General features: G+C 38.8%; 1 protein-coding gene across 2 annotated transcripts in view; it reads right to left on the bottom strand.

Moving 5' to 3' along the window:
- The window catches only part of LOC117919445, a 61,035-nt gene that overhangs the window by 15,578 nt on the left and 17,764 nt on the right, over positions 1-27,693 (bottom strand). For both annotated transcript variants that reach the window (XM_034836650.1, XM_034836651.1), the window contains 14 exons: positions 25,318-25,573; positions 24,747-25,223; positions 24,487-24,672; positions 24,079-24,375; positions 11,043-11,690; positions 8,062-8,461; positions 7,791-7,933; positions 7,343-7,495; positions 6,423-6,632; positions 3,290-3,850; positions 3,150-3,209; positions 2,719-3,047; positions 2,046-2,478; positions 819-1,271 (listed from right to left, as the gene is read on the bottom strand). In XM_034836650.1, coding sequence (XP_034692541.1) covers positions 819-1,271; positions 2,046-2,478; positions 2,719-3,047; positions 3,150-3,209; positions 3,290-3,850; positions 6,423-6,632; positions 7,343-7,495; positions 7,791-7,933; positions 8,062-8,461; positions 11,043-11,690; positions 24,079-24,375; positions 24,487-24,672; positions 24,747-25,223; positions 25,318-25,573 — 4,606 coding nt within the window. The remainder of the gene's footprint in view (positions 1-818; positions 1,272-2,045; positions 2,479-2,718; positions 3,048-3,149; positions 3,210-3,289; positions 3,851-6,422; positions 6,633-7,342; positions 7,496-7,790; positions 7,934-8,061; positions 8,462-11,042; positions 11,691-24,078; positions 24,376-24,486; positions 24,673-24,746; positions 25,224-25,317; positions 25,574-27,693) is intronic.

The raw sequence follows: 27,693 nt of genomic DNA, 5'->3' as shown, positions 1-27,693 counted from the left end.
AACAATCCTTTATGTATAATTGTTTGGAGTGGGTTAGAGTGTACATAGGAGATTACTCATTGTCTATAGTGAACTTTACTGATTAAGTTCTAAGACGAGGGAGTTGTTTTTTGTGTATCCCTTTGCTTGGTTTAGCCTTTTCATGCCCTTATCTACTTCATGTATGCTTTTGTGCCGCTTTTTGTTAGATGTTGCTAATAAAAGAAAGAAAGACAGAAAGAAAGTTGTTTCCTCTTATATATCAAATCTACAGATTTTATCTATCAAAAAAAAAAAAATCTGTAGATTTGATTAAAAGGGGTATGAAGATATCAAATAAGTTCCATGCAGAGGGAAGTGTTCAAAAAGAAAAGACACTGATTGCATTAGACAGGTTACTTTGATAAGCAGGATATTATAATTTGCAAATTTATTTAAATGTAGAAACATTGAAATCCTGAGAATCCACCATATCACAATGGATAGGTTGAGTAGAAACATCACACTGAGCTTAAAAAAGGCACTTCAGATACTTCAACAGTTTAAACACAGCAAGCAGAATAAAATCTTTCGGCACTTTTTGTTTCTTTTTCCTTTTCTTTTGAGAAACAAGAAATTCTGCATCAGTTTAGTCTAAAATGCCAACGAAGAAATCTTTAAGCAACATCTTAACAAAATTAACAATGCATATGAAGTTAACAAAATTAACTTTGCAGACATTACAATCTTCATTTTAAGGAAAACAATCCTACAATAGGAAATCTTCCCAGAATAAGTATCAACAATGCACATGAGGAGGAACAAGATACAGGCGGGGTTATTGATGGTAAATATAATACCTGTGTTTCAGTAACATGGTGAACAGCAGATTTCCAAGGTCCCCCACTGGCCTCCAACTGCCTGGCCCAATTGCGTGCTTGTTCCCAATGCCCATTCTTTTCTAATGCTGTTAGAAGTGACGAATCATCTAGAGTCTCATTACCTAGGTGTAGACCATCATCTTTGCGTAATGAAGGCTCCGCTAAATTAATTTTCCAATAAAGTCGTCGGTAATACGTTGCAGCAGATCCTCCATCACCAAAGTCAGTTGCAGCAAGAAGTTGTAGTAAGCATCTCTTCTCATAAGGAGATGGACATGTTGAAAGCATTGCGTCAGCGGCTTTCACAGCAGTCGAGCTTATCCATGAAGTTCCAATCTGCCCTTCTCTTCCTATAATTGGTTCTTCCTTAATTCTGGCAGAAAATGAGCCCAAATGTGCTGAAGCTTCAGACAGGCGCATTTGTGAAAATGCCTAAAAAAAACCAAATATTTTATTTGAAGAGTGACACCATTGTCCCATTTCCAAATTTAGATATAAAATCAAGTTAAAGATAACCAAATTACATCAAGCCAAAAGCAGAAACAATCACTAAGCCAAAAATTATTTATTCTTTGGAAAATTACCCAAATAAATAAATAAAAGATGATGGCATGTTATATGGAAAGCAGTCAATAGGTGCACTCCCCTCAAACAGACACTGCAGAGTTTCACAATGTTAAAATCCAAGACGAAAGGGCGACTATAAAGCACAAAACATTACATCAATGAAAATTTGTCGAAAATGAAATCTTAAGCTGGGATTTGGGAAGTAGGATTTCTATTGGATTTATTTTCATGCATTATTTTCTATAATTTTTCATGGAGAGCATAACTGTTAATAATATCAACTATGTTGCAATAAATTGTATGACTAGATATCCTTAATGGTCAAAATTTTATATACACATTGTTTATTAACTTTCCTTCCAAAATCTTAACGTGTGCATTTTATTTCATTGGATGTAAATCTGAGTACTTAGGAAGGAACCTGCTCCTGCCCATGAAAGATCTCAGGTGGCATGTTCCACTGCTTTATATAGGGTGACAAGTAGCTATACTACCAGGGGGTTGACTCATAAATCAACACGTATAATGGAGAGGGACAAATGGGAAAGCCAAGATTCAAGTTTGCTTAATAAGTTATATTACTGGTCTAAGGAACAATGTCATGCTTGCTACTGAAGGCTTTCTAACTTGATAACGAACCTGAAGAGCACGGATGAAAGGTAAAAGAGAACATGAGGGAAGGAACATCTCAAAAGCCCTTAGCAAAGGAAGAAATAGGCGTTGTTCACAGAGCACTGCAACCATCTTGGACAGAGAATTTGGTCCATCATCAGAATTAACAGAAACTTTAGTAAGTTCGCCAGCATCACTTTTCCTTTCCACTTCAGCAACAAAGCCTTGGACAGAAAATATTTTTGCACTGTCAGACACACAAGAAACATCCGATGCGGTGGCAGCCAAGTGTTCCAATGAGATGGGCTCCATGAGTCGCCTACGCTTTGGATTCCTTCGGTTGTAATGAAACTGGAGGGGTCTACCACCCACAGGCAGGGAATTAGTAGCTTCAACAGCTGCTCCAACACTGTTTGCAATCTTAGAAGCAATGTCATTCACCTTAATGGATGAAGTCTCCCTGTAAAAAGAAAATACTTGCAATGAGATCTAAACCAAATTAGTCTGCAAAATAATGTATTTGTGAATGGCTATACAAACTCTTGGAAAAAGAAATCGTGCATTGAAGTGCATAGTAGAATGGAAGTCCAAACGATAATGAAGAAACCAGAAAAAATGGATAAAAAATCTTCAATTCAAAAAATCATGGAAGAAACAGAAAGCAAGAAGCATCATTCTATCAGGAAGAGGTGATGGCAACCTTGCTGCAGTAATTTCCAGCCAAACTGTTAAGCAGGACAATGGAGACACATCTGGAAAGCATGATGCGATCATTGCCAAAATTGACCAGCACAATTCCTTAGCTTTTACCAGTAGGGCTTCTCCAGGATTTTTCCCTTTCTCACACTCAGCAAGAATGCCAAAGAGTTCCACTGGGATAAAGCTATTTTCATCTACAAAGGAAGTTTCATTCCTTTTCTCAGAAGTATCCAAGTTTGATGAAGAGCTAACTTTTTTTCTTGAGAGCAAGCCCTTCAAAACAGTTACTATGTGAATTTTGAGACGAGGATCACTAAACTCCCTTGATGCCTGAAACATGAATCAGAAGGCAAAAAATTGTGCATTTTTATAGAAATTAGAAGAGCAAATTTCTGCTGTTTTAAGCTAAAACAAAAAGAAAATGAGACTTACTACTTGGATTACTTTCTCAAATGGGTATCCCCCAACCTGGGCTTCAGACAAAAATCCAACCTAAAAACACCACCTCATGATTTAAATCCACACAAGAGCTAATCATAATTGGAAATTAAGGAAAAAGCCAATAGACATACCCAATCATTGTCTCTAGCTAGAAAACCAAGGTATTTTGTGCTTAAGGGAATCTGATGCATCTGACAAAAAACTGTAACTAGATTCCAGTGCTGACTTGCAGCTTTTTGTTGAGACCTAAGCTCAGCACCATCACCATTGCCGCTGAATAGCCAAGATCCACATGACTTTCCATCAGCCATCAATGGAAGACTTACCTTTTCCAGATGTTGTAGGACAAGCATGAGAGCTCGTGAAGGTCGTTTACTTGTAACCGAATTTGGAGTTCCTTTTTGCTTTACAATGCTTGAACCATCATGGCCCACATAATCATCTGCCAATGCTTGAGCAAGAGAATTTGTTATATCAACTTCATGGGATACTGCATGCAATGCAGAACCTTTCGGTGAAAGTTGCCTATAATGCTCAGTATATTCACTGGACTTGTAAAAAGAAGATATCCGTCTCAAGGCAGCAATGTCGATGCGAAGCATGCTGGCAGATAACCCACAAAGCTCCAAGAGAAAAGCACATGAAGCCACCAACACAGAATCCTCAAAATGTATAATAGCAAGTGGTGTGACCTGATTTAATGCCAAAATTTTTTTTTCAAAGAATCATTCAAATAACCATAAGAGCTTTCTCAACATATAAATCTTTATAACAAAACTAATGGACCATCTGGCTCTATCTTCCATGACAAGTTTTCCAATTCTAAAATTAAAAAATAAAAATAAAAGATTAAATACATTTTTTTATAGGCAGATGAAAAGAAATTTGTAAAAAGTACAAAAAAGAAAAAAGAACACCAAAGTACATTCGTTGGATACAGTGGGTACCAAAACGCACAACCAAAAAAAACGAAAGAACACAAAAAACAATTCCCCTACTGTATTAAGAATAAAACCAATCTGCAAAGTCGATTAAAGACATATAACCTCCCCCCTTTATAACCAATTTTGCCCACAAGAAAATATTATACCAAAAAGAATTTTTCAGAGAATGATTTACATTATCAAAAGACCAAATGTTTCATTCTCTTGACACTGTCAAAAAAATGCACAAGGGAGCCCGCTCTCCAAACCTTCTTATGCCTTTTGCCCACAAAGGATTCATGCCAAGATATAAGAGTCTCTTTAACCATGGAGGATTGGACCCGATAACACCAAACAAAGCAAAGAGAAGCTTCCATAGGACCCTTGTCTTGGAGCATTGAAGGAGAATATGATCAATGGATTTTTCTTCAACTTTACACAGAAAACATTTATAAGCCAAAGACCACCCTCTCGTTTGATGTTGCTCAAGGGTCAACACCTTTCCCCAACTAGCTTCCCACATGAAGAAACTTGATGTAGACAGAAGCCATGGATTCCAAATAGTACTGTTCAGAAAAATAATCGGCAGTTCCGATTCCAAGAGGGCATATGAAGTCTTGACAAAAAAACTAATCCTTCCTTAGGTCCAACCACACCATCTTGTCCTTCCTCTCATTGTTCACCAACGTTCTTTGCAACCTAGCAAAGAAATCTTCTACACTGTCCACCTCCTAATCATTCAAGGATCTAGAAAAATAAATGTTCCAATGTCCCTTCCTCCCCTCCCCCCACCCCACCACCCCACCCCCCCCCCCCCCCCCCCCCACCCAACAACTGGTCCCAAACATTTGCTACATAAGCATCCTTTGAAACAGCTATGACATACAAAGATGGGAATGATACACACAAGGCTCATCCCCACATAACATATCCTTCCAAAACTTCACCCTCCTTCCATTTCCCAAGGAGAAGGGTGCTCTACCATAAAAAGCGTTCACAATCTTTCTAATAGCTTTCCATAACCCGACCTCATCCTTGTCTCTTACTTCACAAGACCAACACTCTCCTTCCCCATATCTTCTAGCTTGTTTCCAAAAAGCTCCCCTTCATCTGTGTAATACTAACTCCACTTGCACAACAGTGCCTTGTTAAACAAAGATAGGCATCTGATGCCTAAATCCCCTTTGCATTTCTCTGTGCACACAATTAACCACTTCACTAAATGCAACTTATTCTCCAAAGTCACAACCCCAAAGAAAATCCATTTAAATCTTCTCAAGCCTCAACCCGAAATTTTCTCAAGATACTGAGCTGGGACATAAAATATAAGGGAAGACTTAACAAAGTGCTCCTAATCAACGTGAGTCTTCCCTTTTTGGAAATATAGCCTTTTTCACTTTGAGAACCTTTTGTGGGACCACTCTTTTACTCCGTCCTAAACAGCCATTTATCTAAAAGGAGCTCCCAAGGGAAGAACCAAGCAGGAAGATGGAAGCATCCCTAGCCTATACCTCAGCTTGAAAGTTAGCTCTCTGAAATCTCTACCCTATCAATTGGAATCAACTAATTTTTTTCCAGATTAACTTTCAAGCCTAAAATAGTTTCAAACCACATGAGCAACCAACTTACACGAAGCATTTGGTCCTAGGAGGCCTCACAAAAAATAAAAGTGTCATCTGCAAACAACAAGTGTGACACTTTAACCCCCTCGCTAGATTTTGATTTTATTTTTTTCAAATATAAGAAAAAAAAAAGCCAATTTTTGGCACCCTAAAAGAGGAAAAAAGAATAAGGAGTTGCAGAAACAAGAAAAGAAAATACTGACAGCTCACATGTTGCTGAGAACATCACATAAACCACCATGGCCGTTACCTTTGGTAACCGCTACAACCAATCCTATCACTACCTGCCAACCCCATCAATTTCAACACATCCTCACCAAACCCAGTTCAATCACACACTGAAACCCCAGAAAACACATGTTTCCACTCATATCCATGATTAGATGAAAATGAAATGAGTACCTCCCACATTCTTTCTAAGGGGTCATGCGGTATAAGCACTAGTGTCAATATCAACTACACCTCAATCTCTGGAGCATCAGAACCAATTCTACAAACATGTTTTGGCATTAGGGACAAAACCAGTTTTTGACTGTGGTAACAAAAATGCTTTTAGGTCTAGGTAGCAAAATAATTGCAGATTTCCAAAAAATTTTGTAACAGATACATAAGAAATACAAAGCATGAAACACAAACAGATCAGCAATATATGTGTGCTTTTTCCCTTAAGCAAATCTAACTTTAAATATAAACCAAACGAAAATAAAAGTAAACCGTACAGATGAAAGAATTGACTCTTCACTTTGTGTGATGGGAGAGAGAAGCATTTGGACATCTGATTGGACATTTGTCTGTCCATTTACTGAGGTACTTGACTGCCCTTTGGTATTTTCCAATTTCAACTTCTGAACTCTAACACCAAGAAGATGGTTAAAAGCTGCTAGTGCACGTCCACGATGCAAGTGTTGCTCAAGTCCAAGGCCAGATTCCTGAAATCAGAACTACTGATATAAGCAGAGGCTGTGAAACAACCAGATAGGTGATTGAAGTACAAACTAGTAGTTAATAAGACATTGAAATAATAGTAACACCTTCCAGATGTATTGCTAGGAAAATTCTTAAAGCCAAGTAGGCTCAAACAACAAAACAACATAACTACTAGAGTTGCACATCTTTTTTCAGTTGGGGTTTGGAGGAAAAATGCTTTTTTGTGGGGGTTCAATAAATAAACAGTAACAAAAACAACTGGAACATTGATTGCCTTGTGGACTTCAGTTGTAGCACTAGAAAAGCTAGTGGCCCATAGAAGTTACTGCAATAATTAAGTAAATGGCTAGTCCATATTTGATGTACAAAGACAAAAAAAAAAAAAAAAAAAAAACCAAGTGACAATCAAATGATTGATACAAAATCATGATAAACTACAAAGATGTAGCATATTCAGTGTCTTAAATTTTTTTCACACTAGAGGGACAGTCTGAATTCTCCTCCAACATAATATCACCCCCTCTAGTAAATTATAAATTTATAAAAAATACCAATCAGTCACATAATTCACTACAATACTAAAAGAATTGAGCAAACTCAAATAACTGAGCAAACTTTTATCATGTATAAAGCAACATTTTCCTCGGCTACTTGAGAATAAACTACAAATAGAAAACATGAACTAAGAATTGAAAGGAAACATAGCTACTACCCGGAGTGAAGAAGCATAGAGTTCCTCCTCAACATGCTTTTGAATAGCTGCTTCCCAGGATATGGCGCTAATATCAGCATGGTCATTAGAATTGACAAAAAGATCCACATCTCTAGGTGGAAAAGATTCTAGGGATTGCCATCCAAGAGGACCCTGCAGCAATAGACAAAATATCTTATATGATAAATACATTAGCTAAATAAGCATTTTTAAATGCCTAGAGGTTTTTAAAAACCAAAAACAGAAATAAGCGATGAAGATATTGTTTCCTAGCATGCATTATATAGAAGAATGTAATTGCCTAATGAAGTTTGAGACTTTCAAAACAAAATTCAGTAATTTACATGATCATTGACCATATCTGACCACAATCTAGTATGACAAATCTCAAAAAGAAGATAATAGCATAACAGAAGTTCAGTGTGTTGGGAAGGAGAACAGAAATGACCTGAACATATAGCTGAATTAACCTCCTTATGGCCTTAGAAAACCAACATGGGAGCATTTGTAGTAGCGAAGTATCATGTGCAGTAGAGAAGAATATGTTATCTCGCCAGCTCAAATAGTCTGATAAAGATGAATTGCCAAATACTGCAAACTAAAAGATAATTACTATGTTGAAAAGAATTATGCCACAAAATGCATGGCATACTACATGATCAATTTAGATATGTCCAAGAAAAGCAGTCAAAAAACAAATTGAGAGGCAAAAGTCTAACCATTCTTTGCTTTAGGGCTCAAAAAATTGCTAGTTGCATCATGTCCGAAACTGGCTGCTACAAGGGTGCGCCAAAGTGTAGGGAAACGTTGAAGGGTTGGCCTAAGGTTCTCTAAGGTGCACTGAGCTGAGGAGCTATAGTGTCTGTTTACACTACCACTACTCAGGCAATTTTGAATGGGAACAGGGGCATACATTAGGGTTGCTAAAGCTGCCATTTCCCCTCCCCCTTCGGCTATGTCATCAACAATACGAATTATTTCCTCGATCTCCAAGACATTGAGGTTGTTACTTGGAACTGAATTGCGTGACATGATTGAACGAGCATTCAAGAATGATGCATCATATTCTCGGCCCTTAATCCTAGATAAGAGCAACCACTTTGCCCAGTGACAATCTCCCTGTGAAGATGCATTACATAAAACAAACATCACATGTAAGAGCATGCATAGATGCATAAAACTTTGAAAAAATTCAATATCATAAGAGAGCTCTAAACATGATCATGCTCAAATTGCACAACTAGGATAAGAGTGAATTCAGATGCGAACTGAATGAAGCCCCAAAAGTTTAGTTTTTATTAGATAACCATAAACACACAACGTTTAAATAGTAAGAACAAGAATATTGAGCTGAGATCTTAATTTTGAAAATTTTCATAGTAATATCTGGAAGTTGAGAAACAGTGGAGTTTCTTTTCTGCTTTCCCAATTTAATTAGTGTGGTAACATGCACTATTCTCCACAGCCAAAATTCCTGTATCTCAGACATCGAAAAGAACTATTTTGGAGTCCCCTTTGATCAAATAGATCTGGGGCATCCAAAGATCTGGCCTTTTTCAGCTCCTCTAGTAGCCAAAGAATTTCTGCCTCAATGGCTCACTTAAAACTCAATGGCTTTGAGAAAGCTGTGACAATCACCCCCTCATGTTCTCTTAATTGGTCATTGATACTAATGTTTTCAAATCTAAATCATTTATTGAACCGGAATAGTTACTGGGTCATAGTTCACTAGCAAGATTGGTGGTTCAACAACAATCAAACCATGATATTATAAATATAAGAAATCAAGAATATACATAAATAATTCTAAAAATTCATAATATTTCATTTTATATCTTTGATATGATCAAATTTAATCATAATAGGTAATTATAAATTTATTAATATTTTTAATTTTATTAAATAAAACATGTATAAGTGTGAAGATGTATCATTCAAGATGAAAAGAAAGTTATAACATTTGATTTTGTCTCCATCTCAAAAGTAATATATCTCATTATTTTATCATTTTAAAAATTAATATATTATTAATTAAATATTTATATTTATCCAAGGGTTTTAAATAAGGGAAATTTGAAAAAACAACCTTATTTTATATATTAATTTGGAGCATTATAGATTAATAGAAGAATAGCCCAGTGGCCATTTTCTCCCATTTACATCTTGGGAGTCCATGCCTCGAGTCCTCCCCAATGTCCTCCCATGGAACTTATTTTGTTTTTTCATCCTACATCATCCCATATTGGGAATACATGAAGATGATGTGGTGTTTAAAAAGCTTGTTACTCAATGAATGGCCACAGCTGTATTGGTGAGTGATGTACATTGGCTAAGAGAGGAGGGTTCATGGCCCAAGTATGCTTCAGCCCACTTGATTGGCTAGCAGTGTGTAGTTCCAATGGGACGGTCTAGTGTCTTGTTATTTTTTCGTGTTGTTTAGTTTTACTTTTGGTGGGAGGATTCCTCATCCTCCTTTTGTACTTCTTTTTCTATCAATATATTCATGCATGGTTTCCTATCAAAAAAAAAAAAAAAAGCTTCAGCCCACTTGTTTTTTGGTCTGCTCCTACATGGAGTCTTGGCTCAAACCCAATCATTGGAAGTGGAAAAAACAGAGAGGACATGAACCTGCTAGTTGTCATAGAACTGTCCAGTTCGAACAGTCCACCTGTTGGATCAACCGGTTCACCAGTTTAATGTCAGGATGATCCAAAAAAGCAAACCAAACCGGAAAAGCAATGGGTTGGTGGTTGAACCAGTCCAACTGTTGGTCCGGTCCAATTTTCAAAACATTGTTTGATACCCATCTGATCCACATTACCAAAGGAGAATCTGTCATATTTGAATTCCAAGCTTTTCTTTAGTGGTGGGACCCAGTTGGATCTCATATACAGTCCATAAGATGATAGTAGATGGGATACCTCATAATTCCTTGGTAGCATACATCCAAAGAATCCTAAGATAACACAACCCCTACCATAGATTGGTCAAAGACCTAGTCTCATTCTCAAAGTTTCTAGCATTTCTCCCAAACTAGATCACCCTCAAGGTAGCTAGGATAGCTCCCCTCCATTAAACTCTCCCCTACACTTCCTCCAGGGAACCCAAGTAGATAACCATGCCTGCCATAACTCCTCAGTATAGAGACAATGGAGAAAAAGGTTGTCAACTGATTCCCCACTCCTCAAACATAATGTACAACAGCCAGTGCTAGCCACTCTATCAAGGCCTCTTAAGCTAAAGCATGTTGTTAATATTGACCTTCTCATTGCTCTTGAGACTTGAACCAATTGGCAAGGGGTTGAGGTGGGAATGTGAAAAGGTCCAGGTTCAAATCCCAGCAAAGACGGAAAAAAAAAGGAAAACTATATAGTCTACCAAAATATCTCTTCTTGTATCTTGTTTGCAAGATAGCTCATCCTTAACACAAATTAGCTTGTTCCCTATAAAAAAAGATAAATGTCTGTGCAAACATTTAGAGAAGGGAGGAAGTCACTAAACATTTAACTACTATTTGGAAGAAAGTTTTCAACTCAAATGAGTACGGAAATTCATAAGTAAACCCACAACGGATAGGAAAAAACTAAATCTGAAAGGTAAAAACAACCCTAAATAGCAAAAACTATAGGCATGAAAAGCTGTCGTTTAAATAAAACAATCAGACACAAATTACAACTCACTGGATATGAAGAAAACTTACAGCAGCTTCCTGTAATGAAGAAAGTGATTCATTGTCTAGTGCTAACTTGTGATGGTCAAGATAAATGTCCAGAAGATTTGGCAAGTTGTATTGCGCACAGTGATGTATAACAAGTTTATGCAAAGCTTGCACAGTATCTGCATGCAGTGCCCCATCAATGTTTGAGATATTCAAATCTGATGAACTCTCAATATACTCATCCTGCATTGGAATTTTAGTTCTGCTAGTAATGAAGTTTGAACGTGCCAGAAGAGGAATTATCTCCGCTGTGCCTTCCCAATAGTCTTTCAAAAATATAAATTTCTTAGCAAGCTCCTGCTCCATGAACATTCTTAACCATATGGAGCAAATGTTATTGGCTGAGTGTCTGAAAATTTTAATAGCTGGAATGTCAATGCACACTGTATCCAATTCTTCAATAGAGCATATATAGTTGCCATAGTCAGGAAATTCCCGATTGCATCCAACAGTTGAAGCAGACTGTAAACTATCCAGACTGATTTGAAGGCTTCCATATGATAATAAAGATGAAGGGATCACATCCAAGAGTTTGGACACCTCCACCCAGTCATTGCGGCATATGTAATACTCAAGTTGTGATTCCCATAATACTTGAACACCCATAAGAAAATGTTGATCCAGCACTATCTGTGCAGCAAGAAATTCATTGTTTATAAATTTATTACCCAAATAAAACATAATTGTCAAGAGCCAAAAGACTCACTTACAAGTACAATAAGCACACATTAACACAAAAACAAACTTAAAGATACATGTGTAGCCCTAAATTTTCAAAGAAACACAGTAAATACAGCAATAAGCCATCTGTAGGGGTAAGGTTTTTCTTAAATATTTTTTTGATAGGTAAGCAGTAACCATGTATTGAAAAGAGAAACGCCAAAAAGCGCCCAAAGTGTACACACAGAGTATACAAAGGGCGCCAACACCGCCGACCAAAAAAAGGAGGGACTAACAAAAAACAATGCCCCTCAACAAGCCCCTAACCAATCCACAAAATCTACAACAGAGGAGCCCAACGCTGCACACAATTTGGACCACACCCAAAGATTACAAAGCAAAACCAGTTTAATCTCTTGGTCAGACAGCTCTTTGTTATCAAACACTCTGTTGTTCCTTTCTTTCCAGACCGTCAAAAACAAACACAAAAGAGCAGCCCGCGAAACCTTCTTCCTTTTCCTACCCAAAAAGGACCCATGCCAACTTGAAAGTAACTCTCTTACGGAAGAGGGCAGCACCCAAGACACACCAAATAGAGCAAACAAAAGATGCCAAGACACAATGGTTGAGCATGTGATCAATCAATTCTTCCTGTTCATGACAAAGAAAACACTTTCTGGCCATAGACCACCCTTTCCTCATTAAAAGATCCAAAGTTAAGACTTTACCCCAAGTAGCCTCCCATGCAAAGAAGCTAACCTTAGGCGGCACCTAAGAATTCAAAATGACTGCAACTAGGAAATTGGAAGGGCCTCCCAGTTCCAAAATCTTAAATTTTTTTTTTTTTTTTTGATAGGTTAGAAAAGATCTATTAAAAAGAGTACAATACCTATACACCCATCTCCAAACCGGCCAAAAAAGTACAAAAAAAAAACAAGAACCCAACTGGGTCAAAGCTAGAGTCCAACCAATCAATAAAACTAACTAAAGTTAAAGGGCGATCAACTATAAACAACTTGGCCTCTGACCAAAGGGAAAAAAACAGAAAAGTATTTGAGTCTCTGAATTGACAGCACATCATCATTGAAGGTCAATCTATTTCTCGCCTTCCAAACCGTCCAAAGTATGTAAAGAGGAGCTGCTCTCTACACCTTCTTGCGCTTTTTGCCCACAAATGAACCATGCCAAGTAAGGAGAGTCTCTCTAACTGAAGAAGACAGCACCCATGACACCCCAAACAAAGTAAAAAGCAAATCCCATAAGACCCTTGTTTTTGTACAATGAAGAAGAAGATGGTCTATAGTCTCTTCCTTCTCATGGCACAAAACCAAAATCTTAAATATGTGATCCAGCTAGAGCCATTTGTAAGGTTTTATTTTTGTAAATCTCAAATTTTTATGATGTAATAATTTGCATATTTATCTTTTTAGCTGATTTTATTTTATTATGTATCTCTTTTTCCCCATATGAATGTTTACCTCTATAATTTCGTTTTCCTATTTCTATTGTTTTTAATTGGAAAACAGAAAATATATTAAAAGGCACCTAACAAAAGAGTACACAAAAATGTACTAAGGAAGCAAAAGGCCAACAAAGAGGAGAAAGAAACAAAAGACAACTCCCTCTCCCTATTTAGAGCCCAACCAATCAATGAAATCCACTAGAGACATTGAGAATCTCCTATATAAACTCTAATCCACTCTAAAAAATTTATACAAAGAGAATTGTTTACTTGCTTGATTTGCTCTTTTGCTATTTTGTTTTATAAGTAAGCAAAATGAATATATAGATAGCAGTCCAAAAATTATATACCAAGGTACATAGGATGTGTACAATGGATACCAGAAGGCTTTTCCAGAAAGAGAGAAAAAAACCAAAAAAACTACTCTGTCCCTCAACCAAATCCCACCTAATCTACATAATTTTATTTTATATTTATAAATGAGCACAAAATATATTAAAAAATGGCAGAAAGCCACAAAGCATACAAGGAGTATACAAAGCAGCCAAAAAGCAAAAAACGCATAAACAGAACAACCTCACCAGCCCTTAAGGAGCTGTTAACCACTCCAAGAAGCCTAAAAGCGAAGAGGACTCCTCTCCCATATACACCCTAGCCCAACTCCACAAATTACATACAAAATAATTCTTGAGTGTCTGAATAGCTAAAGAACCCCCTCTAAAAGCTAACATATTTCTTTCCTTCCAAACCGTCCAAAAAATACACAACGGGATGGAATTCCAAATCTTTTTCCTCTTTTTCCCCACAAAAGGGCCCCTCCAACAAATAACATCTCTTTTACTGTCTTTGGGAACACCCACTGAGCCCCAAACAAGGTAAGGACGATCTCTCAGAGGACCCTGACCACTGTACAGTGTAAAAGAATATGATTTGCATTTTCCTCTTCACAACCACACAAATAACAACAATTAGGGAGCTGTCACCCTCGTTTTTTAAGCCTATCCAATGTGAGGATTTTTTGGCCTCCCACGCAAAGAAAGCAACTTTGGTTGGAACCTTATCCACCCAAATGCTCTTTTTCGTAAAGACGAGGGGATTGGGGGCAGCCAGCAAATTATAAGCATCCCGAATCCGAAAAATATCAAGACCCCCTCCTTTCCATAACACTGAGTCCTCTTCTGAAGAAATCCTGAAGTCCCTTAGCAAAAGAAGCAGCTTTTCTATTAAATCCAACTCCCAATCATTAGAATCTCTAGACAATCTGAGATTCCACCCTCATTGACCAAGGCTTGAATCCCACACTTCATTGACCGTTGCGTTTCTAAAGACCGCCATGGCATAAAGCTAGGGAAAATTTTGGGATGATGCTGCGTTGTCGCACCAATGGTCAGTCCAGAACTTTACCTTAGTCCCCTTCCCCACCTTGAACTCAATGTTATCCCAACACCAACGTCCCTCCTTCAAGATCTCCTTCCAAACCCCCACTCCAAAAATACCACGAGCTTCATTAGTTCTCCAACCACATCCCTCTTGGCCATACTTCACCCCAATCACCTTCTTCCAAAATAGATATTTTTCAAAGGCAAATCTCCATATCCTCTTACCCAGCAAAGCCTTGTTCAATAAAACAATCTTCCGAATGCCAAAACCCCCCTTCTCCTTTTGAGTGCACACCACCTCCCAATTGATTAAGTGGATTTTCCTTTCTAGGCTCCCCCTCCCCAAAGAAAATCTCTTTGTAATTTTTCAAGCCTTTTTACCACTAACTTGAGCATTCAAAAAAGGGACAATTAGTAGATGGGAATGCTGGCCAATGTACTTTTACTGAGGGTAATTCTCCCGCCTTAGACAAGTAATGCCTTTTCCAAAGAGCTAATCTTCTCCTTATTCTTTCCTCCACCCCATCCCACATAGACAAGGCCTTGTGATGGGCTCCAAGGGGCAGCCCCAAATACTTAACAGGAAAATCCCCCACTTTGCACCCTAACTCCACAACCATATCCTCAATATCTTCAACCTCCCCAACAGGAATTAATTCACTCTTAGCCAGATTAATCCTAAGACCAGAAGTCGCCTCAAACCACGCCAAAATCCAGCCAAGATGAGTTAGATGCTCCTTCCTTGCTTCGCAGAAGATGATTGTATCATCAGCAAAGAGCAAGTGGGACACATTCATCTCCATCCCCCTTCTCCCTCGAAGTCTACAACCAGAAATGAAGCCCCCATCAACAGCCCTTCTTATAAGTGCACTCAGCACTTCCATACCCAAAACAAAAAGGTAAGGAGAAATAGGATCTCTTTGACGCAGCCCCTTTGAACTGGAAAAGAAGTCTGTTGGCACCCCGTTGACAAGAACAGAAAATTTTGCAATTGAGATGCACCACCAAATCCACTCCATCCAACAAGACCCAAAGCCCATCTTGTGCAAAACCTTCATGAAGAAGTTTCAATTAATACTATCATAGGCTTTTTCAATATCCAGTTTGCAAACCAGCCCTTTCTCTTTCCACTTCTACCAATAATCAACCACCTCATTAGCTATGAGAGAAGCGTCCAAAATCTGTTTTCCCCTCACAAACGCATTTTGATCTGCCGACACCACCTTACCTAACACCTTTTTCAGCTTATTGGCCAGAACTTTGGCCAGAAGCTTGTACAGCCCCCCTAATAGGTTGATGGGCCAAAAATCCCCGAAGTCCTTAGCCCCACCTTTTTTTGGGATGAGGACCAAGAAAGTAGTTTTTAGACTTTTGGCAAAAGATTTCTGGTCATAAAATTCCTTAAACAGCTCTACAACCTCCTCCTTCACAAAATCCCAACAAGATTGTCAAAAGGCCACAGTAAACCCATCCGGGCCTAGAGCCTTGTCTCCATTCATTTCCATCAAAGCTAAGAAAATTTCTTCCTCGGTAAAAGGCAACTCCAGAGCTTCAGCTTCACTATGGTTTGGACGTTGAAGGTGCAGCCTCTCAATGTCAGCTCTCTATCCTGGCTCTTCCAAGAGTTGTTGTTGAAAAGCATTCACAATCCCCTCCCTCACCTCCTGCTCCTCAGCCAACTCCACCCCATTGATCTTGATTCTATCCAAAGAGTTGTTTCTCCAGTGGGCATTGGTCATCCGGTGGAAAAACCTTGTGTTCTTATCCCCTTCCTTTAGCCATAGCTCCCTTGACAATTGTCTCCAATGGGTTTCTTCCAAAAGCACCCACTTTTTAAAGGTTTCCTTAGCTTCATTTTTCAACTCCGTTTCTCTTTCTGACAAGCCCCTTCACATTCCATCCTATCCCAAAAATCAACTTGCTGGAGAGCTAAGCTTTTATTAACTTCCAGCCTACCAAACACATCCCTGTTCCAAACTTTGATTTTCTTCTTCAACACCTTCAGCTTAGCAGCCAGTCTAAAGTTGGCCCTCTCTATCCTCCCCGCTCCCTGCCACCAATCCCGAAAGAGATCCTTAAAACCATCAACTTTAAGCCACATGTTTTCAAACCTGAACGGGCAAGGTCCTCGACTTAGCCCACCACCCTTCAACAGAATGGGGAAGTGATCTGAAGTGGGCCTAGGAAGCCTACTTTGGACAACCCCCCTAAACAAGTCAAGCCAGCTTTGGGTCACCAGGAAACGATCCAGTCTAGCCCAGGACTAATTGTTCCTACCCCCACTCCAGGAGAACACACCCCCTTGCAGAGGAAGATCTAGGAGCTCTAGTTCATCAACCACCTGAGCAAACCTTCTCATTGCACCATTTAAACTACCCTGACTACTCTTTTCCCTTTGGGAGAGGGTGGCATTAAAGTCGCCTCCTAAACACCAAGGATCATCCCAGATGCCCCTAGCTCCTCCCACATAGTCTCTCTTTCCTTCCTGGTGAACAGCCCGTACACTCCAATGAAAATCCAAACAAGCCCATCTTCAACATTCTTGAGCCTACAGGAAATAGAAAATTGTCCCACCTCCATCTCCAACAATTCCAGGGACCTTTTGTCCCAGCAGATCAAAATCCCACCCGCAGAGCCTTGAGCACCCATGGCTCCCCAATCAAGAAACCTCCCAGAGCCCAAACTCCTCACCACACCCTCTGACATTGTCTGAATTTTCGTCTACTGGATATAGAACAAATCCACCCTCTGACTTCTAATCATGGCCTTGATCACCTTTCTTTTAGAGCTATAGTTAGCTCCACGCACATTCCAGCTCAACAACCTTAACTTCATTGGACAACCAAAATCTGGCACCCTCTTCCTTGCATTGTACATTTCTGCTTCCTCCCTTCTTCATAATTGATGGAGCATTCAAGTCTCTTCAATTCCCTTTCAAATTTCGATTTTTCTAGAAGAGTTTTACTATGAACTCTCTTCCTTCTTTTTCTGATTTTGACCAGAAACTCCAAAATGTCCTTCTCCAATCCCTCTGTCGAAAACCCCAAAAACTTGCAATGGAGTCCGACCAGAAAAAGAAGAGGGGGAAGAAGAGAAATCACAAACCAACGTTCCACAAGGGTTAGAGGCGTTCCCATACCTCGAAGCTTCCTCCATTAGAGCACAGTCAGTCTTCGAACTCTCCTCTAAAAGTTGTTCCTCAGCCGAAGGTCTCCGCAGACCTTTATACACCCAAAAGGAAGAGATGGAATGGTCTGGACCCCCCATAAGTCTTGGGCCAGAAATATTGTAAAGGCAGGACACCCCCAAGTGGGCTCTTCCCTCAGCTAAGGGCAGGGCCGGGCCTCGGCAAACCAGCCCAGGCACAACAAGCTCCCTTGCCTTGGCCCGCCCAGAACCCTTAAGAGACGGCAACCCAAAATGAGACAGCCCAAACTCGCAGGGAAAGGCCTCAAGAAAAGCAGGCTCAGAGGTCACAAAGGGCTCTACTCGACGCGGCGACAGAGGCCCACCCGAACCTTGGGGCCCGACCGACGGCCCGACAGAGCACCAAACATGGCCCACGGCCTACCCCTACCCACTAGTCTGCCCCCTTGTCCCAATAGTAGGTCGTAGCAGGTCCTCAAGCCTCGGGCCGTCATCCTCTCCCCTCACACGCTTGACCGCGCGTTCAATGGCCTCACCCCCAACCTCGCCTTCTGTACCGACAATGTTTCCGCTCTTTCTTGCCATCGCCGCTCTCAAGACTAGCCTGACCTCCCACCAAAGGGTTACCTCATAGCATAAATCCTCAGCCCAAACCTCCACCACGTTGGGAAGCTTCTCGCCATTGAGCTTCACCAAGATCTTTGCCCACTGCAAATCCCCCAGCTTCTCCGTTTGGGAATCGACTGTGAAGAAGCCCCCGCACTCCTCCCCTATCCTTCTCAAAATGGCCCGATCCCATAAGGAAACGGGTAATTCCACAATACGCACCCAATCCTTGCTCCTTTTCTCCCCATCCATCAGGCATCCCAACTCAGGCCTCCATTTCTCCAAGCGAAGGAGAGACCTCCCCAACCGAAATACCCCCGATTTTTAGGGCTTTCTCTACTTCAGCCAAAAACTCAAAGTCGATTAAAACTTTGCCCTTTTTCAATTTCACTAGCCCTAGATTACCCTTCAGTCTCCAAAAATTCGCCAAATAGGTCCCCCAACTTCTTAGGTCATCCCCTCTCACAGAGCTAGGGTTCCAAATCCTAACCAAACAGTGAGCCAACTTATTTAAGTTTCGACTCAGCTCCATCTTTCTTATCTCCACCCTAATCGCTGCTTTTTCTTTTCCTTTTGGCTGCTTAGCCACTTCTGCGTAGGTTTTCCCCATGCTAGGTTTCGACAACAGCACTTCTTCTTTCTGGCATCCCTCTTCTCCGTTGGTAAAACCCAATCGTCGTAGCGTCTCCACCATTGAAACCCAGCCACCCTTAGCTCCTCTTCCTTTTGGAATAAAGATGCAGAACCTTTTGTTTTCCAGGTCCGCAATCTCTAATCGAAGAAAACAACCCCCTCCCCCCCTCCCTTATTTTGATCCCACACCAGAGAGTAGGCCCTCCCACTTTCCCTCCACTTTCTTTCCCATTTACCAAATCCCACGTCCTTAATACAAAGAACCAGACCATCGAAAAAGAACCCAATGCTCATCGGTCCCAGCCTAATCCACATGGAGATCCCTCCTTTCCTTTCCACAATCGTAGCTTGCTCCTTACCTTTCTACTCCTCCACTTCGACCTCAAACGACTTCGACTCCACTCCAAAACTACCCTTTCTAATGCTTTTCCTAGCCCCCATGAAAACATCACCCTCTGCACCCTCACTCACTCAGCCCTCTACCATTTCTTTCGCTTGCCACACACCTCACTCTCCGTCGGCGCTCTCGCTCTCTCTCTCTCTAGCCCTTTCTCTCTCTCTCTCCTTCATCTGTCCATATAAGATAAATATCACCTAATCTACATAATCAATTAAAGGTATTGACCCTTCTTCTATCTACACCCTAAACTATTAGACTAGACCTCTAAGGAAATAGAACTTTAGCAATTGAACCGCCTGCTCATTGTCAATGCTTTTTGATTTCTTTCTCTCCAAATTGTCCCAAAAATTGGAAAAAAATAGTGACATGTTAAACCTTTTTGTGTTTTCTTCCCATTAAAGAGTTATGCCAAGTTAAAAAAGTCTCCTAAACAATAGAAGGTAGGACCCAAACAATGCTAAATTAAAAGAAAAGTAGCTTCCATAACACCCTCGCTCTAGTACAATGAAAGAGGTTGTGATCAATTCATTCCACTTCACTTTTACACAGGAGCATCTTTTTGCCAATTACCACCCTCTCCTCTAAAGTTGATGTAAAGTCAACACCTTTCCTCAACTAGCTTCCCAAGAAAAAGATTTGCTTAGATGAGACTCCATGACTTCAAAATGATGCCCATTGAGAAAGGAATTTGAAAACCCCGGTTCCAAGAAGAAAATAAAGTTTTGATAGAAAAACATTATTCCTTCAGTCCATCCAAAGCACCCTATCCTTCTCTTCTTTCTTCATGGACTTTCCTAGCAACCTTGAAAAAAAGCCTCTACATTGTCCAACTCCCAATCATTCATATATAAAGAAACAAGCATTCTAACAGCCCCCTCAACTAGTTTGTCTGAAATGTCTGCCACTCAAGTCTTTTTTATTAGCCTAAGACATACAAAATGGGGAAAGACCAATGTTTTAAAAACCGGACCGGACCGGCCGGTCCAACCGGTTCAACCGTCGACCGGTCGCATTTCCGATCCGGTCCACCCTATTAAACTATTTAACTATTGAACCGGTTACGAATCGCCTGAACCAACGGTCAAACCGGTGAACCGAACGGTTCTAAACGAACCAAACAGTCCATATTGGCCCATCATTTTACAAGCCCATTGTATAAAAAATTAAAAGCTGTAGGCCAAAAACCATACTGGGCCATGTCTTAGCATGACAAAGCCCACACCCAAACCCTTTAAGTAGGCTCAGTCTTGAGCCCACAAGGTGGACGTGCTGTAGCTTTCAATGAGGATACCTTTTATAGGCATCCTTTGCACCCTTATTTCTCTCACAAACCGATGTGGGATTGCATATGATAATATCAATGAAAAAGGTTTAACAAATGCAACAAGAGGATTTGAAGCTGGGACCTCAGGTTTTGTAAGTAAGCTAAGACACCACTCGGCTACCCGCGTTTTGTTATTTGATATGCCAAACAAAACAATATATATTGGATTTTAATTTTTTTTATAATATTAAATACAAATAATATAATATTTTTAAAAATTATAAAATTAGTTAAAATTTTCATTTTTAATATATTCACATTTAAATATTGTATACATTTCATTTAATTTGATAATATCAAATATATAAAATAATATTATTGATTTTTAATTTATTCATATATATTTTAAAATTTTTATAATTATTTTTAATTTTAATAATATATAAATTACATATTTATGACGTCACCGGTTCGACCACCGGTTTGACCGGTGAACCGTGAACCGGTAACTTTTCCGGTTCAATGACCGGTCCGGTTCTGAAAACATTGGGAAAGACACATAAGGGTTTGCCACCACACCACTTATTCATCCAAAACTCCACCTTCCTCCCATACCCTCTTTGCACTTTGCAAGAACTCCAACTCCTTTCTTTCTCTCCATACTTTCCCTATATAACTTGTATCCAAAATGCTTTTCTTTTAGAAGCATATCTCGTACTTCACTTTCCAAGGAGCACCTTATTGAGCGAAGAAAGGCATCTAATGCCCAAACACGCTTTACCCTTATCCTTATAGACAATCAATCATTTCATTAAACACATCTTTTTTTTTTCCAAAGCCCCATCTCCCATAGGAAGTTTCTTTGAATCTTCTCATGCCTCGCACGCTTTTTCAATATTTTCAAACATTATTCTTTTTTTTTTTTTTTCCTTCCATATGATCCAAAATAAGCATAAAAGAGCAACTCTTCAAGCTTTCTTCCTCTTCTACTCAACAAAGGATCCATGCTAATTCAAAAGGGCACCTTGCATCACCCAATCTATCCCAAATAAGGAATAAATCTGTGACATAACACAGGATGACTACTTTTGAGCAATGAGGGAGGATGTGATCAACCCTTTCTTTTTTTCCTTTACACATACATTGTTTGTTCGAAAACTTCCATTTGCTCCTTTTGAGCTAAACTATGATCAAGATCCTTCCCCAAACTACTGCTCAAGCAAAAAAATAAAATAAAACAAAACAAGCGACGCTCAGTGGAACCTAAGGATTCCAAACAATGCTTGAAGGAAAGAGGAGTAGAGAGATTTAACCAAGAATTTTCCATACATCTAATTCAACCAAACCATTTTATCCTCCTCATCCTCACAAATTGCATGTGCTTGCAATCTCTTAAAAAAAGTCTTTATCCCATCTAGTTCATAGTCATGGATCTATCTTGAAAAACAAGGGTTCCAACAAACCCCCTCCCCAACTTGTCCCCACATTTCTGCTATCCATACATCTTTGATCCTTCCAAAATTTCACCCTCTAGTCATTGTCGGTGTTAAAGACCTCCCACCCCATACCCTTCCATCACCCCTCTTGAGCATCATCCCCTTACTTCTTCCTTCAACTTCTCTACAATCATCCATTTCCAAAGAGATTCCCTTTCAATAGTGAATCTCCAACACCATTTTCTACATAGGGCCTTGTTAAAAAATTAAAGACTTCTAATATCAAAGCCCTCATTCCTCTTGTCCATGCAAACAATTGGTCAATTCATCAAATGTGAATACTTTATCATCTCTTTACATTTATTTTATTTGTAAATTTCATATAATTATAATTAACAAAGTTATTTTAATGAATTTCAAATTGACATTTTTTTTCTATAGGTAAATAAGAGCTTGTATTAAAAACGCCTAAAAGCGGTGAAAAAAGTACATATGAAGTATACAAACATCGCCCAAGAAGCTAGGTAAAAAGAAAGACAAAAAACCTTTTTCCTATCTAAGGTGTTTTTAGAGGATCATTCTTTTTTTTTTACCTTACCTCCCTATGAACCCATGTTCCATTAAACTCCTCACCATTTTTAGTCATTGAAACAAATAAAATAGACTAGAGATTAATTAATCATGTCTAGAGTAAAAAATAAGTATTCCATAAGGACATCATCCCACACCCATGACATGTCTTGTTAACACAGATATTTCAGGTGAAATTGAATGAGTCTAAGTATCACTAAAAGAAGCAAGAAAGACTATTATCTTAGGTATTTGATTGTAGATATCAATTAGCTTACATATAACATCCATTAGCTATTAATTGATAGATAACATTGAAGGCAAAGGGACATGTTTGTGCCTATGTATTGAGTTTTTCAACCAAAAAAATAGACAAAAAAAATGAGAAATGTAACACTTTCAAGGCATTAGAGGAAATTAAGAATTTGGGACAAAACCAACAAAAGGCCCCTTTTAATATGTGGCAAAATAAATAGTCTCAATCTATTATGCCTTGTATAGGAAGAAGAGGAAGTCGATAGGGTAAGTGCCACATCACTCTTCCTGTTTCAATTTTTTTTTATGCCCCTCAATAAAAAGCTAATAAGAATAGCTTTTTTTGTTTCAAGCTAAAAAACATTATTCTGGTTAACTTTTTTCTTTAAAAAAAAAAAAATGGAAAAACATTGTCCAAATTAGCTTCTTTCAATTTTTATTTTTTTTAAAGTCTAAAACTGATATGATTTTAAACTAAAAAAGGTGACTCTTTCAGTTTAAATCTAAAACAAGATACCAGTTAAAGAATTTTTTTTTTTTTTCTTTTTTTCCACTTTGTTTGGGGGTGGGGTCTGATCAAGATACCATTTTTAGACTTCTCTTTTAAAAAATAAAAATAAAAATTTGAAAAAGCTAATCAGAATAATGTTTCTGGACTTTGTTAAAAAAAAAAAGAAAAAGCTAACCAAGACAACATTTTCAACTCAGAACAGAAAAAGATATTCTTATTAGCTTAAAAATAAATAAACAAAATAAGGAGAGTGACACTGCAGGTGCAACATCAACCTCCTCTCTCCCACCTATCCAAGATGTAGGAGATTGAGACTCTTTATATCCTGAAATCCTTAATAGTAGCCATCATTTCCGAGTTAATGTGAATGTTGATTATTAAACCATGTTCCCTTTGCTCATCTAATGACTGTAAGAGGATGCCACACACTACAACAAATACAAACAATTCATAAATAATTCTTGAAAACTAGGTCCATTCAATTGACAAGACACCAAGTTTCAACTTCATCATAAAAAAGGCAAGTACGTGTGTGATTTGTATAACATGATTCCTTAGTAATAAGAAAAGGCACCAAGTTCTAACCAATAAGGACCAAGTCCCATCTTATTGTGCCACTGTGTTTTCACTGCCAATCCAGTTTCTGCTAACACTCTAGGGCCATGACTAAAGAGGAATAATGAGAAGTGACTTACACGGTCAATGGTTGTCTGATCCCAGGCATTAGACCAAACTGCAGCAGCAGCCCAATATCCCGCATGAGCACCATCTTCATCAGGCACAGGAACAGCAGTGCTTTCATTAACAGTTTCCCATGAACCTAAAACAACTCCATCAATCTCACCACACTCAATGATAAGATTGTTGAATATGTGGGAAGGCAATAGGCGCAAACTATGTCCTCCTGGTGAATCTGAATTTGATGAACCTCTCATAAATTCTTTTCTCCGGCCAACCACTGTTCTCAAGAAACTACTGCTAGGGTAGAGCCTCTTTTCCATAGAATGAGACAGATATCAGATCAACAAAAATCATCAGATATATAGCACCATAGATGGCTGTAAGAGATGTACAGCAAAAATAAATGTGTAAATTCCAAATACCTCAATAAGTGAGATCCTCTCCAAAATTTGCAACTCATATGGTCCCAAGTAACCATATCTTTTCATCTCCTCTGCAATTTGCACTCGAAGTGATCTCCTTATCGTGCCGAATACCAGCTCTTTAAGGCTAGTTTCAATGTCCTCTCCAAGCTTTTGCAGTGTTGCTACAGCTAATCTGGTTTCACCCTATTGAGATGTACTATTAGTACAGAGAAACATAAATTATCTTACCTTCATGTAAAAATCCATTAACAAGCTACCTTCAAAAATAGGTCATAAGCTATTGCTCTTCCAATGTCACGAACTTCAGCAAAAGTGTCATGAGGCTCTTTATCATTTACCAAATCTCTTAAACGATGAAGATGAAGTTGAAGAACTGCTAAAGGGAGACGACCTGACAGTAGAGCATCTTTAACAACAGTTTTAAGGTCCAAGTTATCTATTTCCCACCGTGCAATCATATCCTTCGGGTTTTCCATGGGAAGACCACCTTGTGAAACAAGGACAGATAACTCACTGATATTCTTTGAATCCAAATAGGTTTTGGAGTCTAAGGATTCCATGGGCATCAATGCAAGCTTCTCTGAATTGTTGAAGCCCAATCCAGATACAGGGAAAGAAAGTTCATGTTGGTTCAGTGTAGCCAACGATATTGCATCTGCAGAAAGAATTGAAAGCTGAGCATCATCCTGCAATAAATTCGTGTCCATCACACTTATTGCCTCGGCACCATCCGCCTACAACATAAGGCAAAAATGTTACTTTTCTTCTAGTAATAATATCTGAGCAGTTTGGTGATACTAAAATCAGCAGGATCAGACAACACCATACCAACACTTGACTGGGTCTTTTGAATTTTGCACTAAGTCGACATTGTAGATTACGGATGATCTCCAGAAAATGAGCCATCTCATGGAGCTTTCTTGAGTTCTCCATTTCAATTTGTTCTTTATTTGGTAAACCTGGTGATAGGGAATAGATTTGGGTCTCACTAGCACCCTGCAATTCAAATGCATCTTTCTTATGCTGTACCAACCCATATTTGCGAATCATTTTGGTTGCAAAGCAGGTGCCCAATGCAAGAAGCCTGTCATCACATTCTGAACATGAGTAAGATAGAAGTGAAATAAATAATTTTGGAAAAAACAAAAATATATGTATATATGTATCTGCAATGTATTTCCCCTAGTAAACTTCAGAAAACAGATATAAGAAATAATGACAATCAAAATTATGCATTATAAGGGGCACACACCATGAATAAATGATGGCTTAATGATCAATTATCTCACAATCTGCTTTGTGCATAACATGGCATAACTCAGATGTTTGTGACAAGGTTCCCTTGCAAAAGCTTGCAAATAGTTTTCTTTTCAATAAGAAACAATCAATTTAATGAATTATAAAAAACAAAATAAAGAGTAGAATAAGGATGATTTATCCTTCAAGACAAATAAAAGAAAGGAATAACAAATACAGCCCATGAAGATGTAAGCCATATCACCATAAATGGCAGCAACAAACCAAAGCCCCAGATAAATCCTCAAGTGGATATGATGTTCCCAACAAGAGTATCTAGTGAAGAAGCACCTCTCTTAGTCAATTGAGCCACTACCTCACTGGTGGACCTCAGCATCCAAGAAAAGTAGCAAGCTGTATTTTCTAAATATCTAGGATATTCCATGCCCATGTATCCCACCCCCATGCACCCTTTTCCCTTAGCAACCACAAAATAACAACATTCAAATCCTCCTCTCTTTTACCTTTGGAGCTCCAAAACCCCTACAAACAGTCAGCATCACCTCTTCAACATCCCTGGCAGAATGGAAGATAAGTCTTGCCTCTTAAAAATCCTAGTCCATAAACCCGAAATATATCAGTGAAAAATTGTGATCCACTATCTTGTCATTGCTTAAGCATAGAAAACAAGCTTAGGGTTAAGAGCTTCAAATGGCTCTCAATCTATAACTAGTCACTCCTCACTAGTGCATTCTGTTTTATCAAACATTATCACAGAAAGATCATGGTTTTAGGAAGAAGTTAGATTGTCAATAGAAAGATGACTGAGGAATTGCTCTTTGAAAGAGCATGAAAGAAAAACTGAAGGAAGAATTAAAATCCAAGGAACTGAAGTGCAAACTTCTAATCACGAAACAATGAAGAGAGAGAAACAAATTGCAAAGCAAGAAATGGCAAAGACAAATCTTTGATTTCCTAATCTTGTTAATCATGCTAAAAATTAAAATTTCCAAAAAAAAAGGATGGACTTATGAGAGAGAGAGAGAGAGAGAGAGAGAGAGAGAGAGAGGGAGGAAGGGAGGGAGATACAAAAAGATCTCTAACCCTTGAAATGCCATAAAGGATAGGGTAAAGTACACAAGAGGTACATCCCACCACTAGAAGTGCTACCAGAAACAAATTTTTGAACCACCTCTTATGAGAAAAGATAACAACATTCTTCAAAACCTTGGAAGATGGCTTTCTAACAACATCATTATGATTATTAAACCATAGTTTTGGTTCTATTTGAATCAATCCATATGTTGGATTGTATGACTAGCTACTCAGAGTAATGGTTTCCATCACAATGGTTGAGGAACGGAGAGGCTTAGGGTGGGAACCAAGTTGACTCACTATGTTAAAAGTTGGATTGAACCAAACATGTGATAGGATCTAAGACCAACAATCAATGCATAGATAAGATCAAAGTGGGTGAGTGGTAGGTTGCTAGAAGTAGCAACGAGAGTTAGTAGTGGGCAAATAGATTACCCATGTACACAAAATTCAAAACACTTTGCCATGTCAGGAGGCCAAATAGATTTGAGACTGAGAAAAATACTAAGATCATAACTCAAACCAAAAATAACCATGCAAGCAAAAGGCCAAACTAGGGATAAAGCGCAGAGCCAAGCCTAGAGAGACTCCAACAAGAAGTGGGTATGCATACCCACAGTCAGCTACTTTTGTTAAGGAACACCCACACACCATACCATGTCTATTAGTTTTGGGCATCCAAAATCACATTAGCAAGCCAGATACTTCCTGAAAGTCTTTATCTTCCTTCTCAGGGCATATTTAAAGGCTAGCCAGGTCCATGCTACAACATTTGCACAGTTGAGTGGGTTTTGTGTCTCTAGGGGTGACATGAATGCAACCTACAAGGTGATTTTCGGAAAAAAAGTACAAGCAATTGCACAATGAGAGATA

The sequence above is a fragment of the Vitis riparia genome, chromosome 7 (assembly GCF_004353265.1).
Source record: "Vitis riparia cultivar Riparia Gloire de Montpellier isolate 1030 chromosome 7, EGFV_Vit.rip_1.0, whole genome shotgun sequence".
In the NCBI taxonomy this organism is placed as follows: Eukaryota; Viridiplantae; Streptophyta; class Magnoliopsida; order Vitales; family Vitaceae; genus Vitis; species Vitis riparia.
This window is presented reverse-complemented; position numbering and strand designations above follow the sequence as displayed.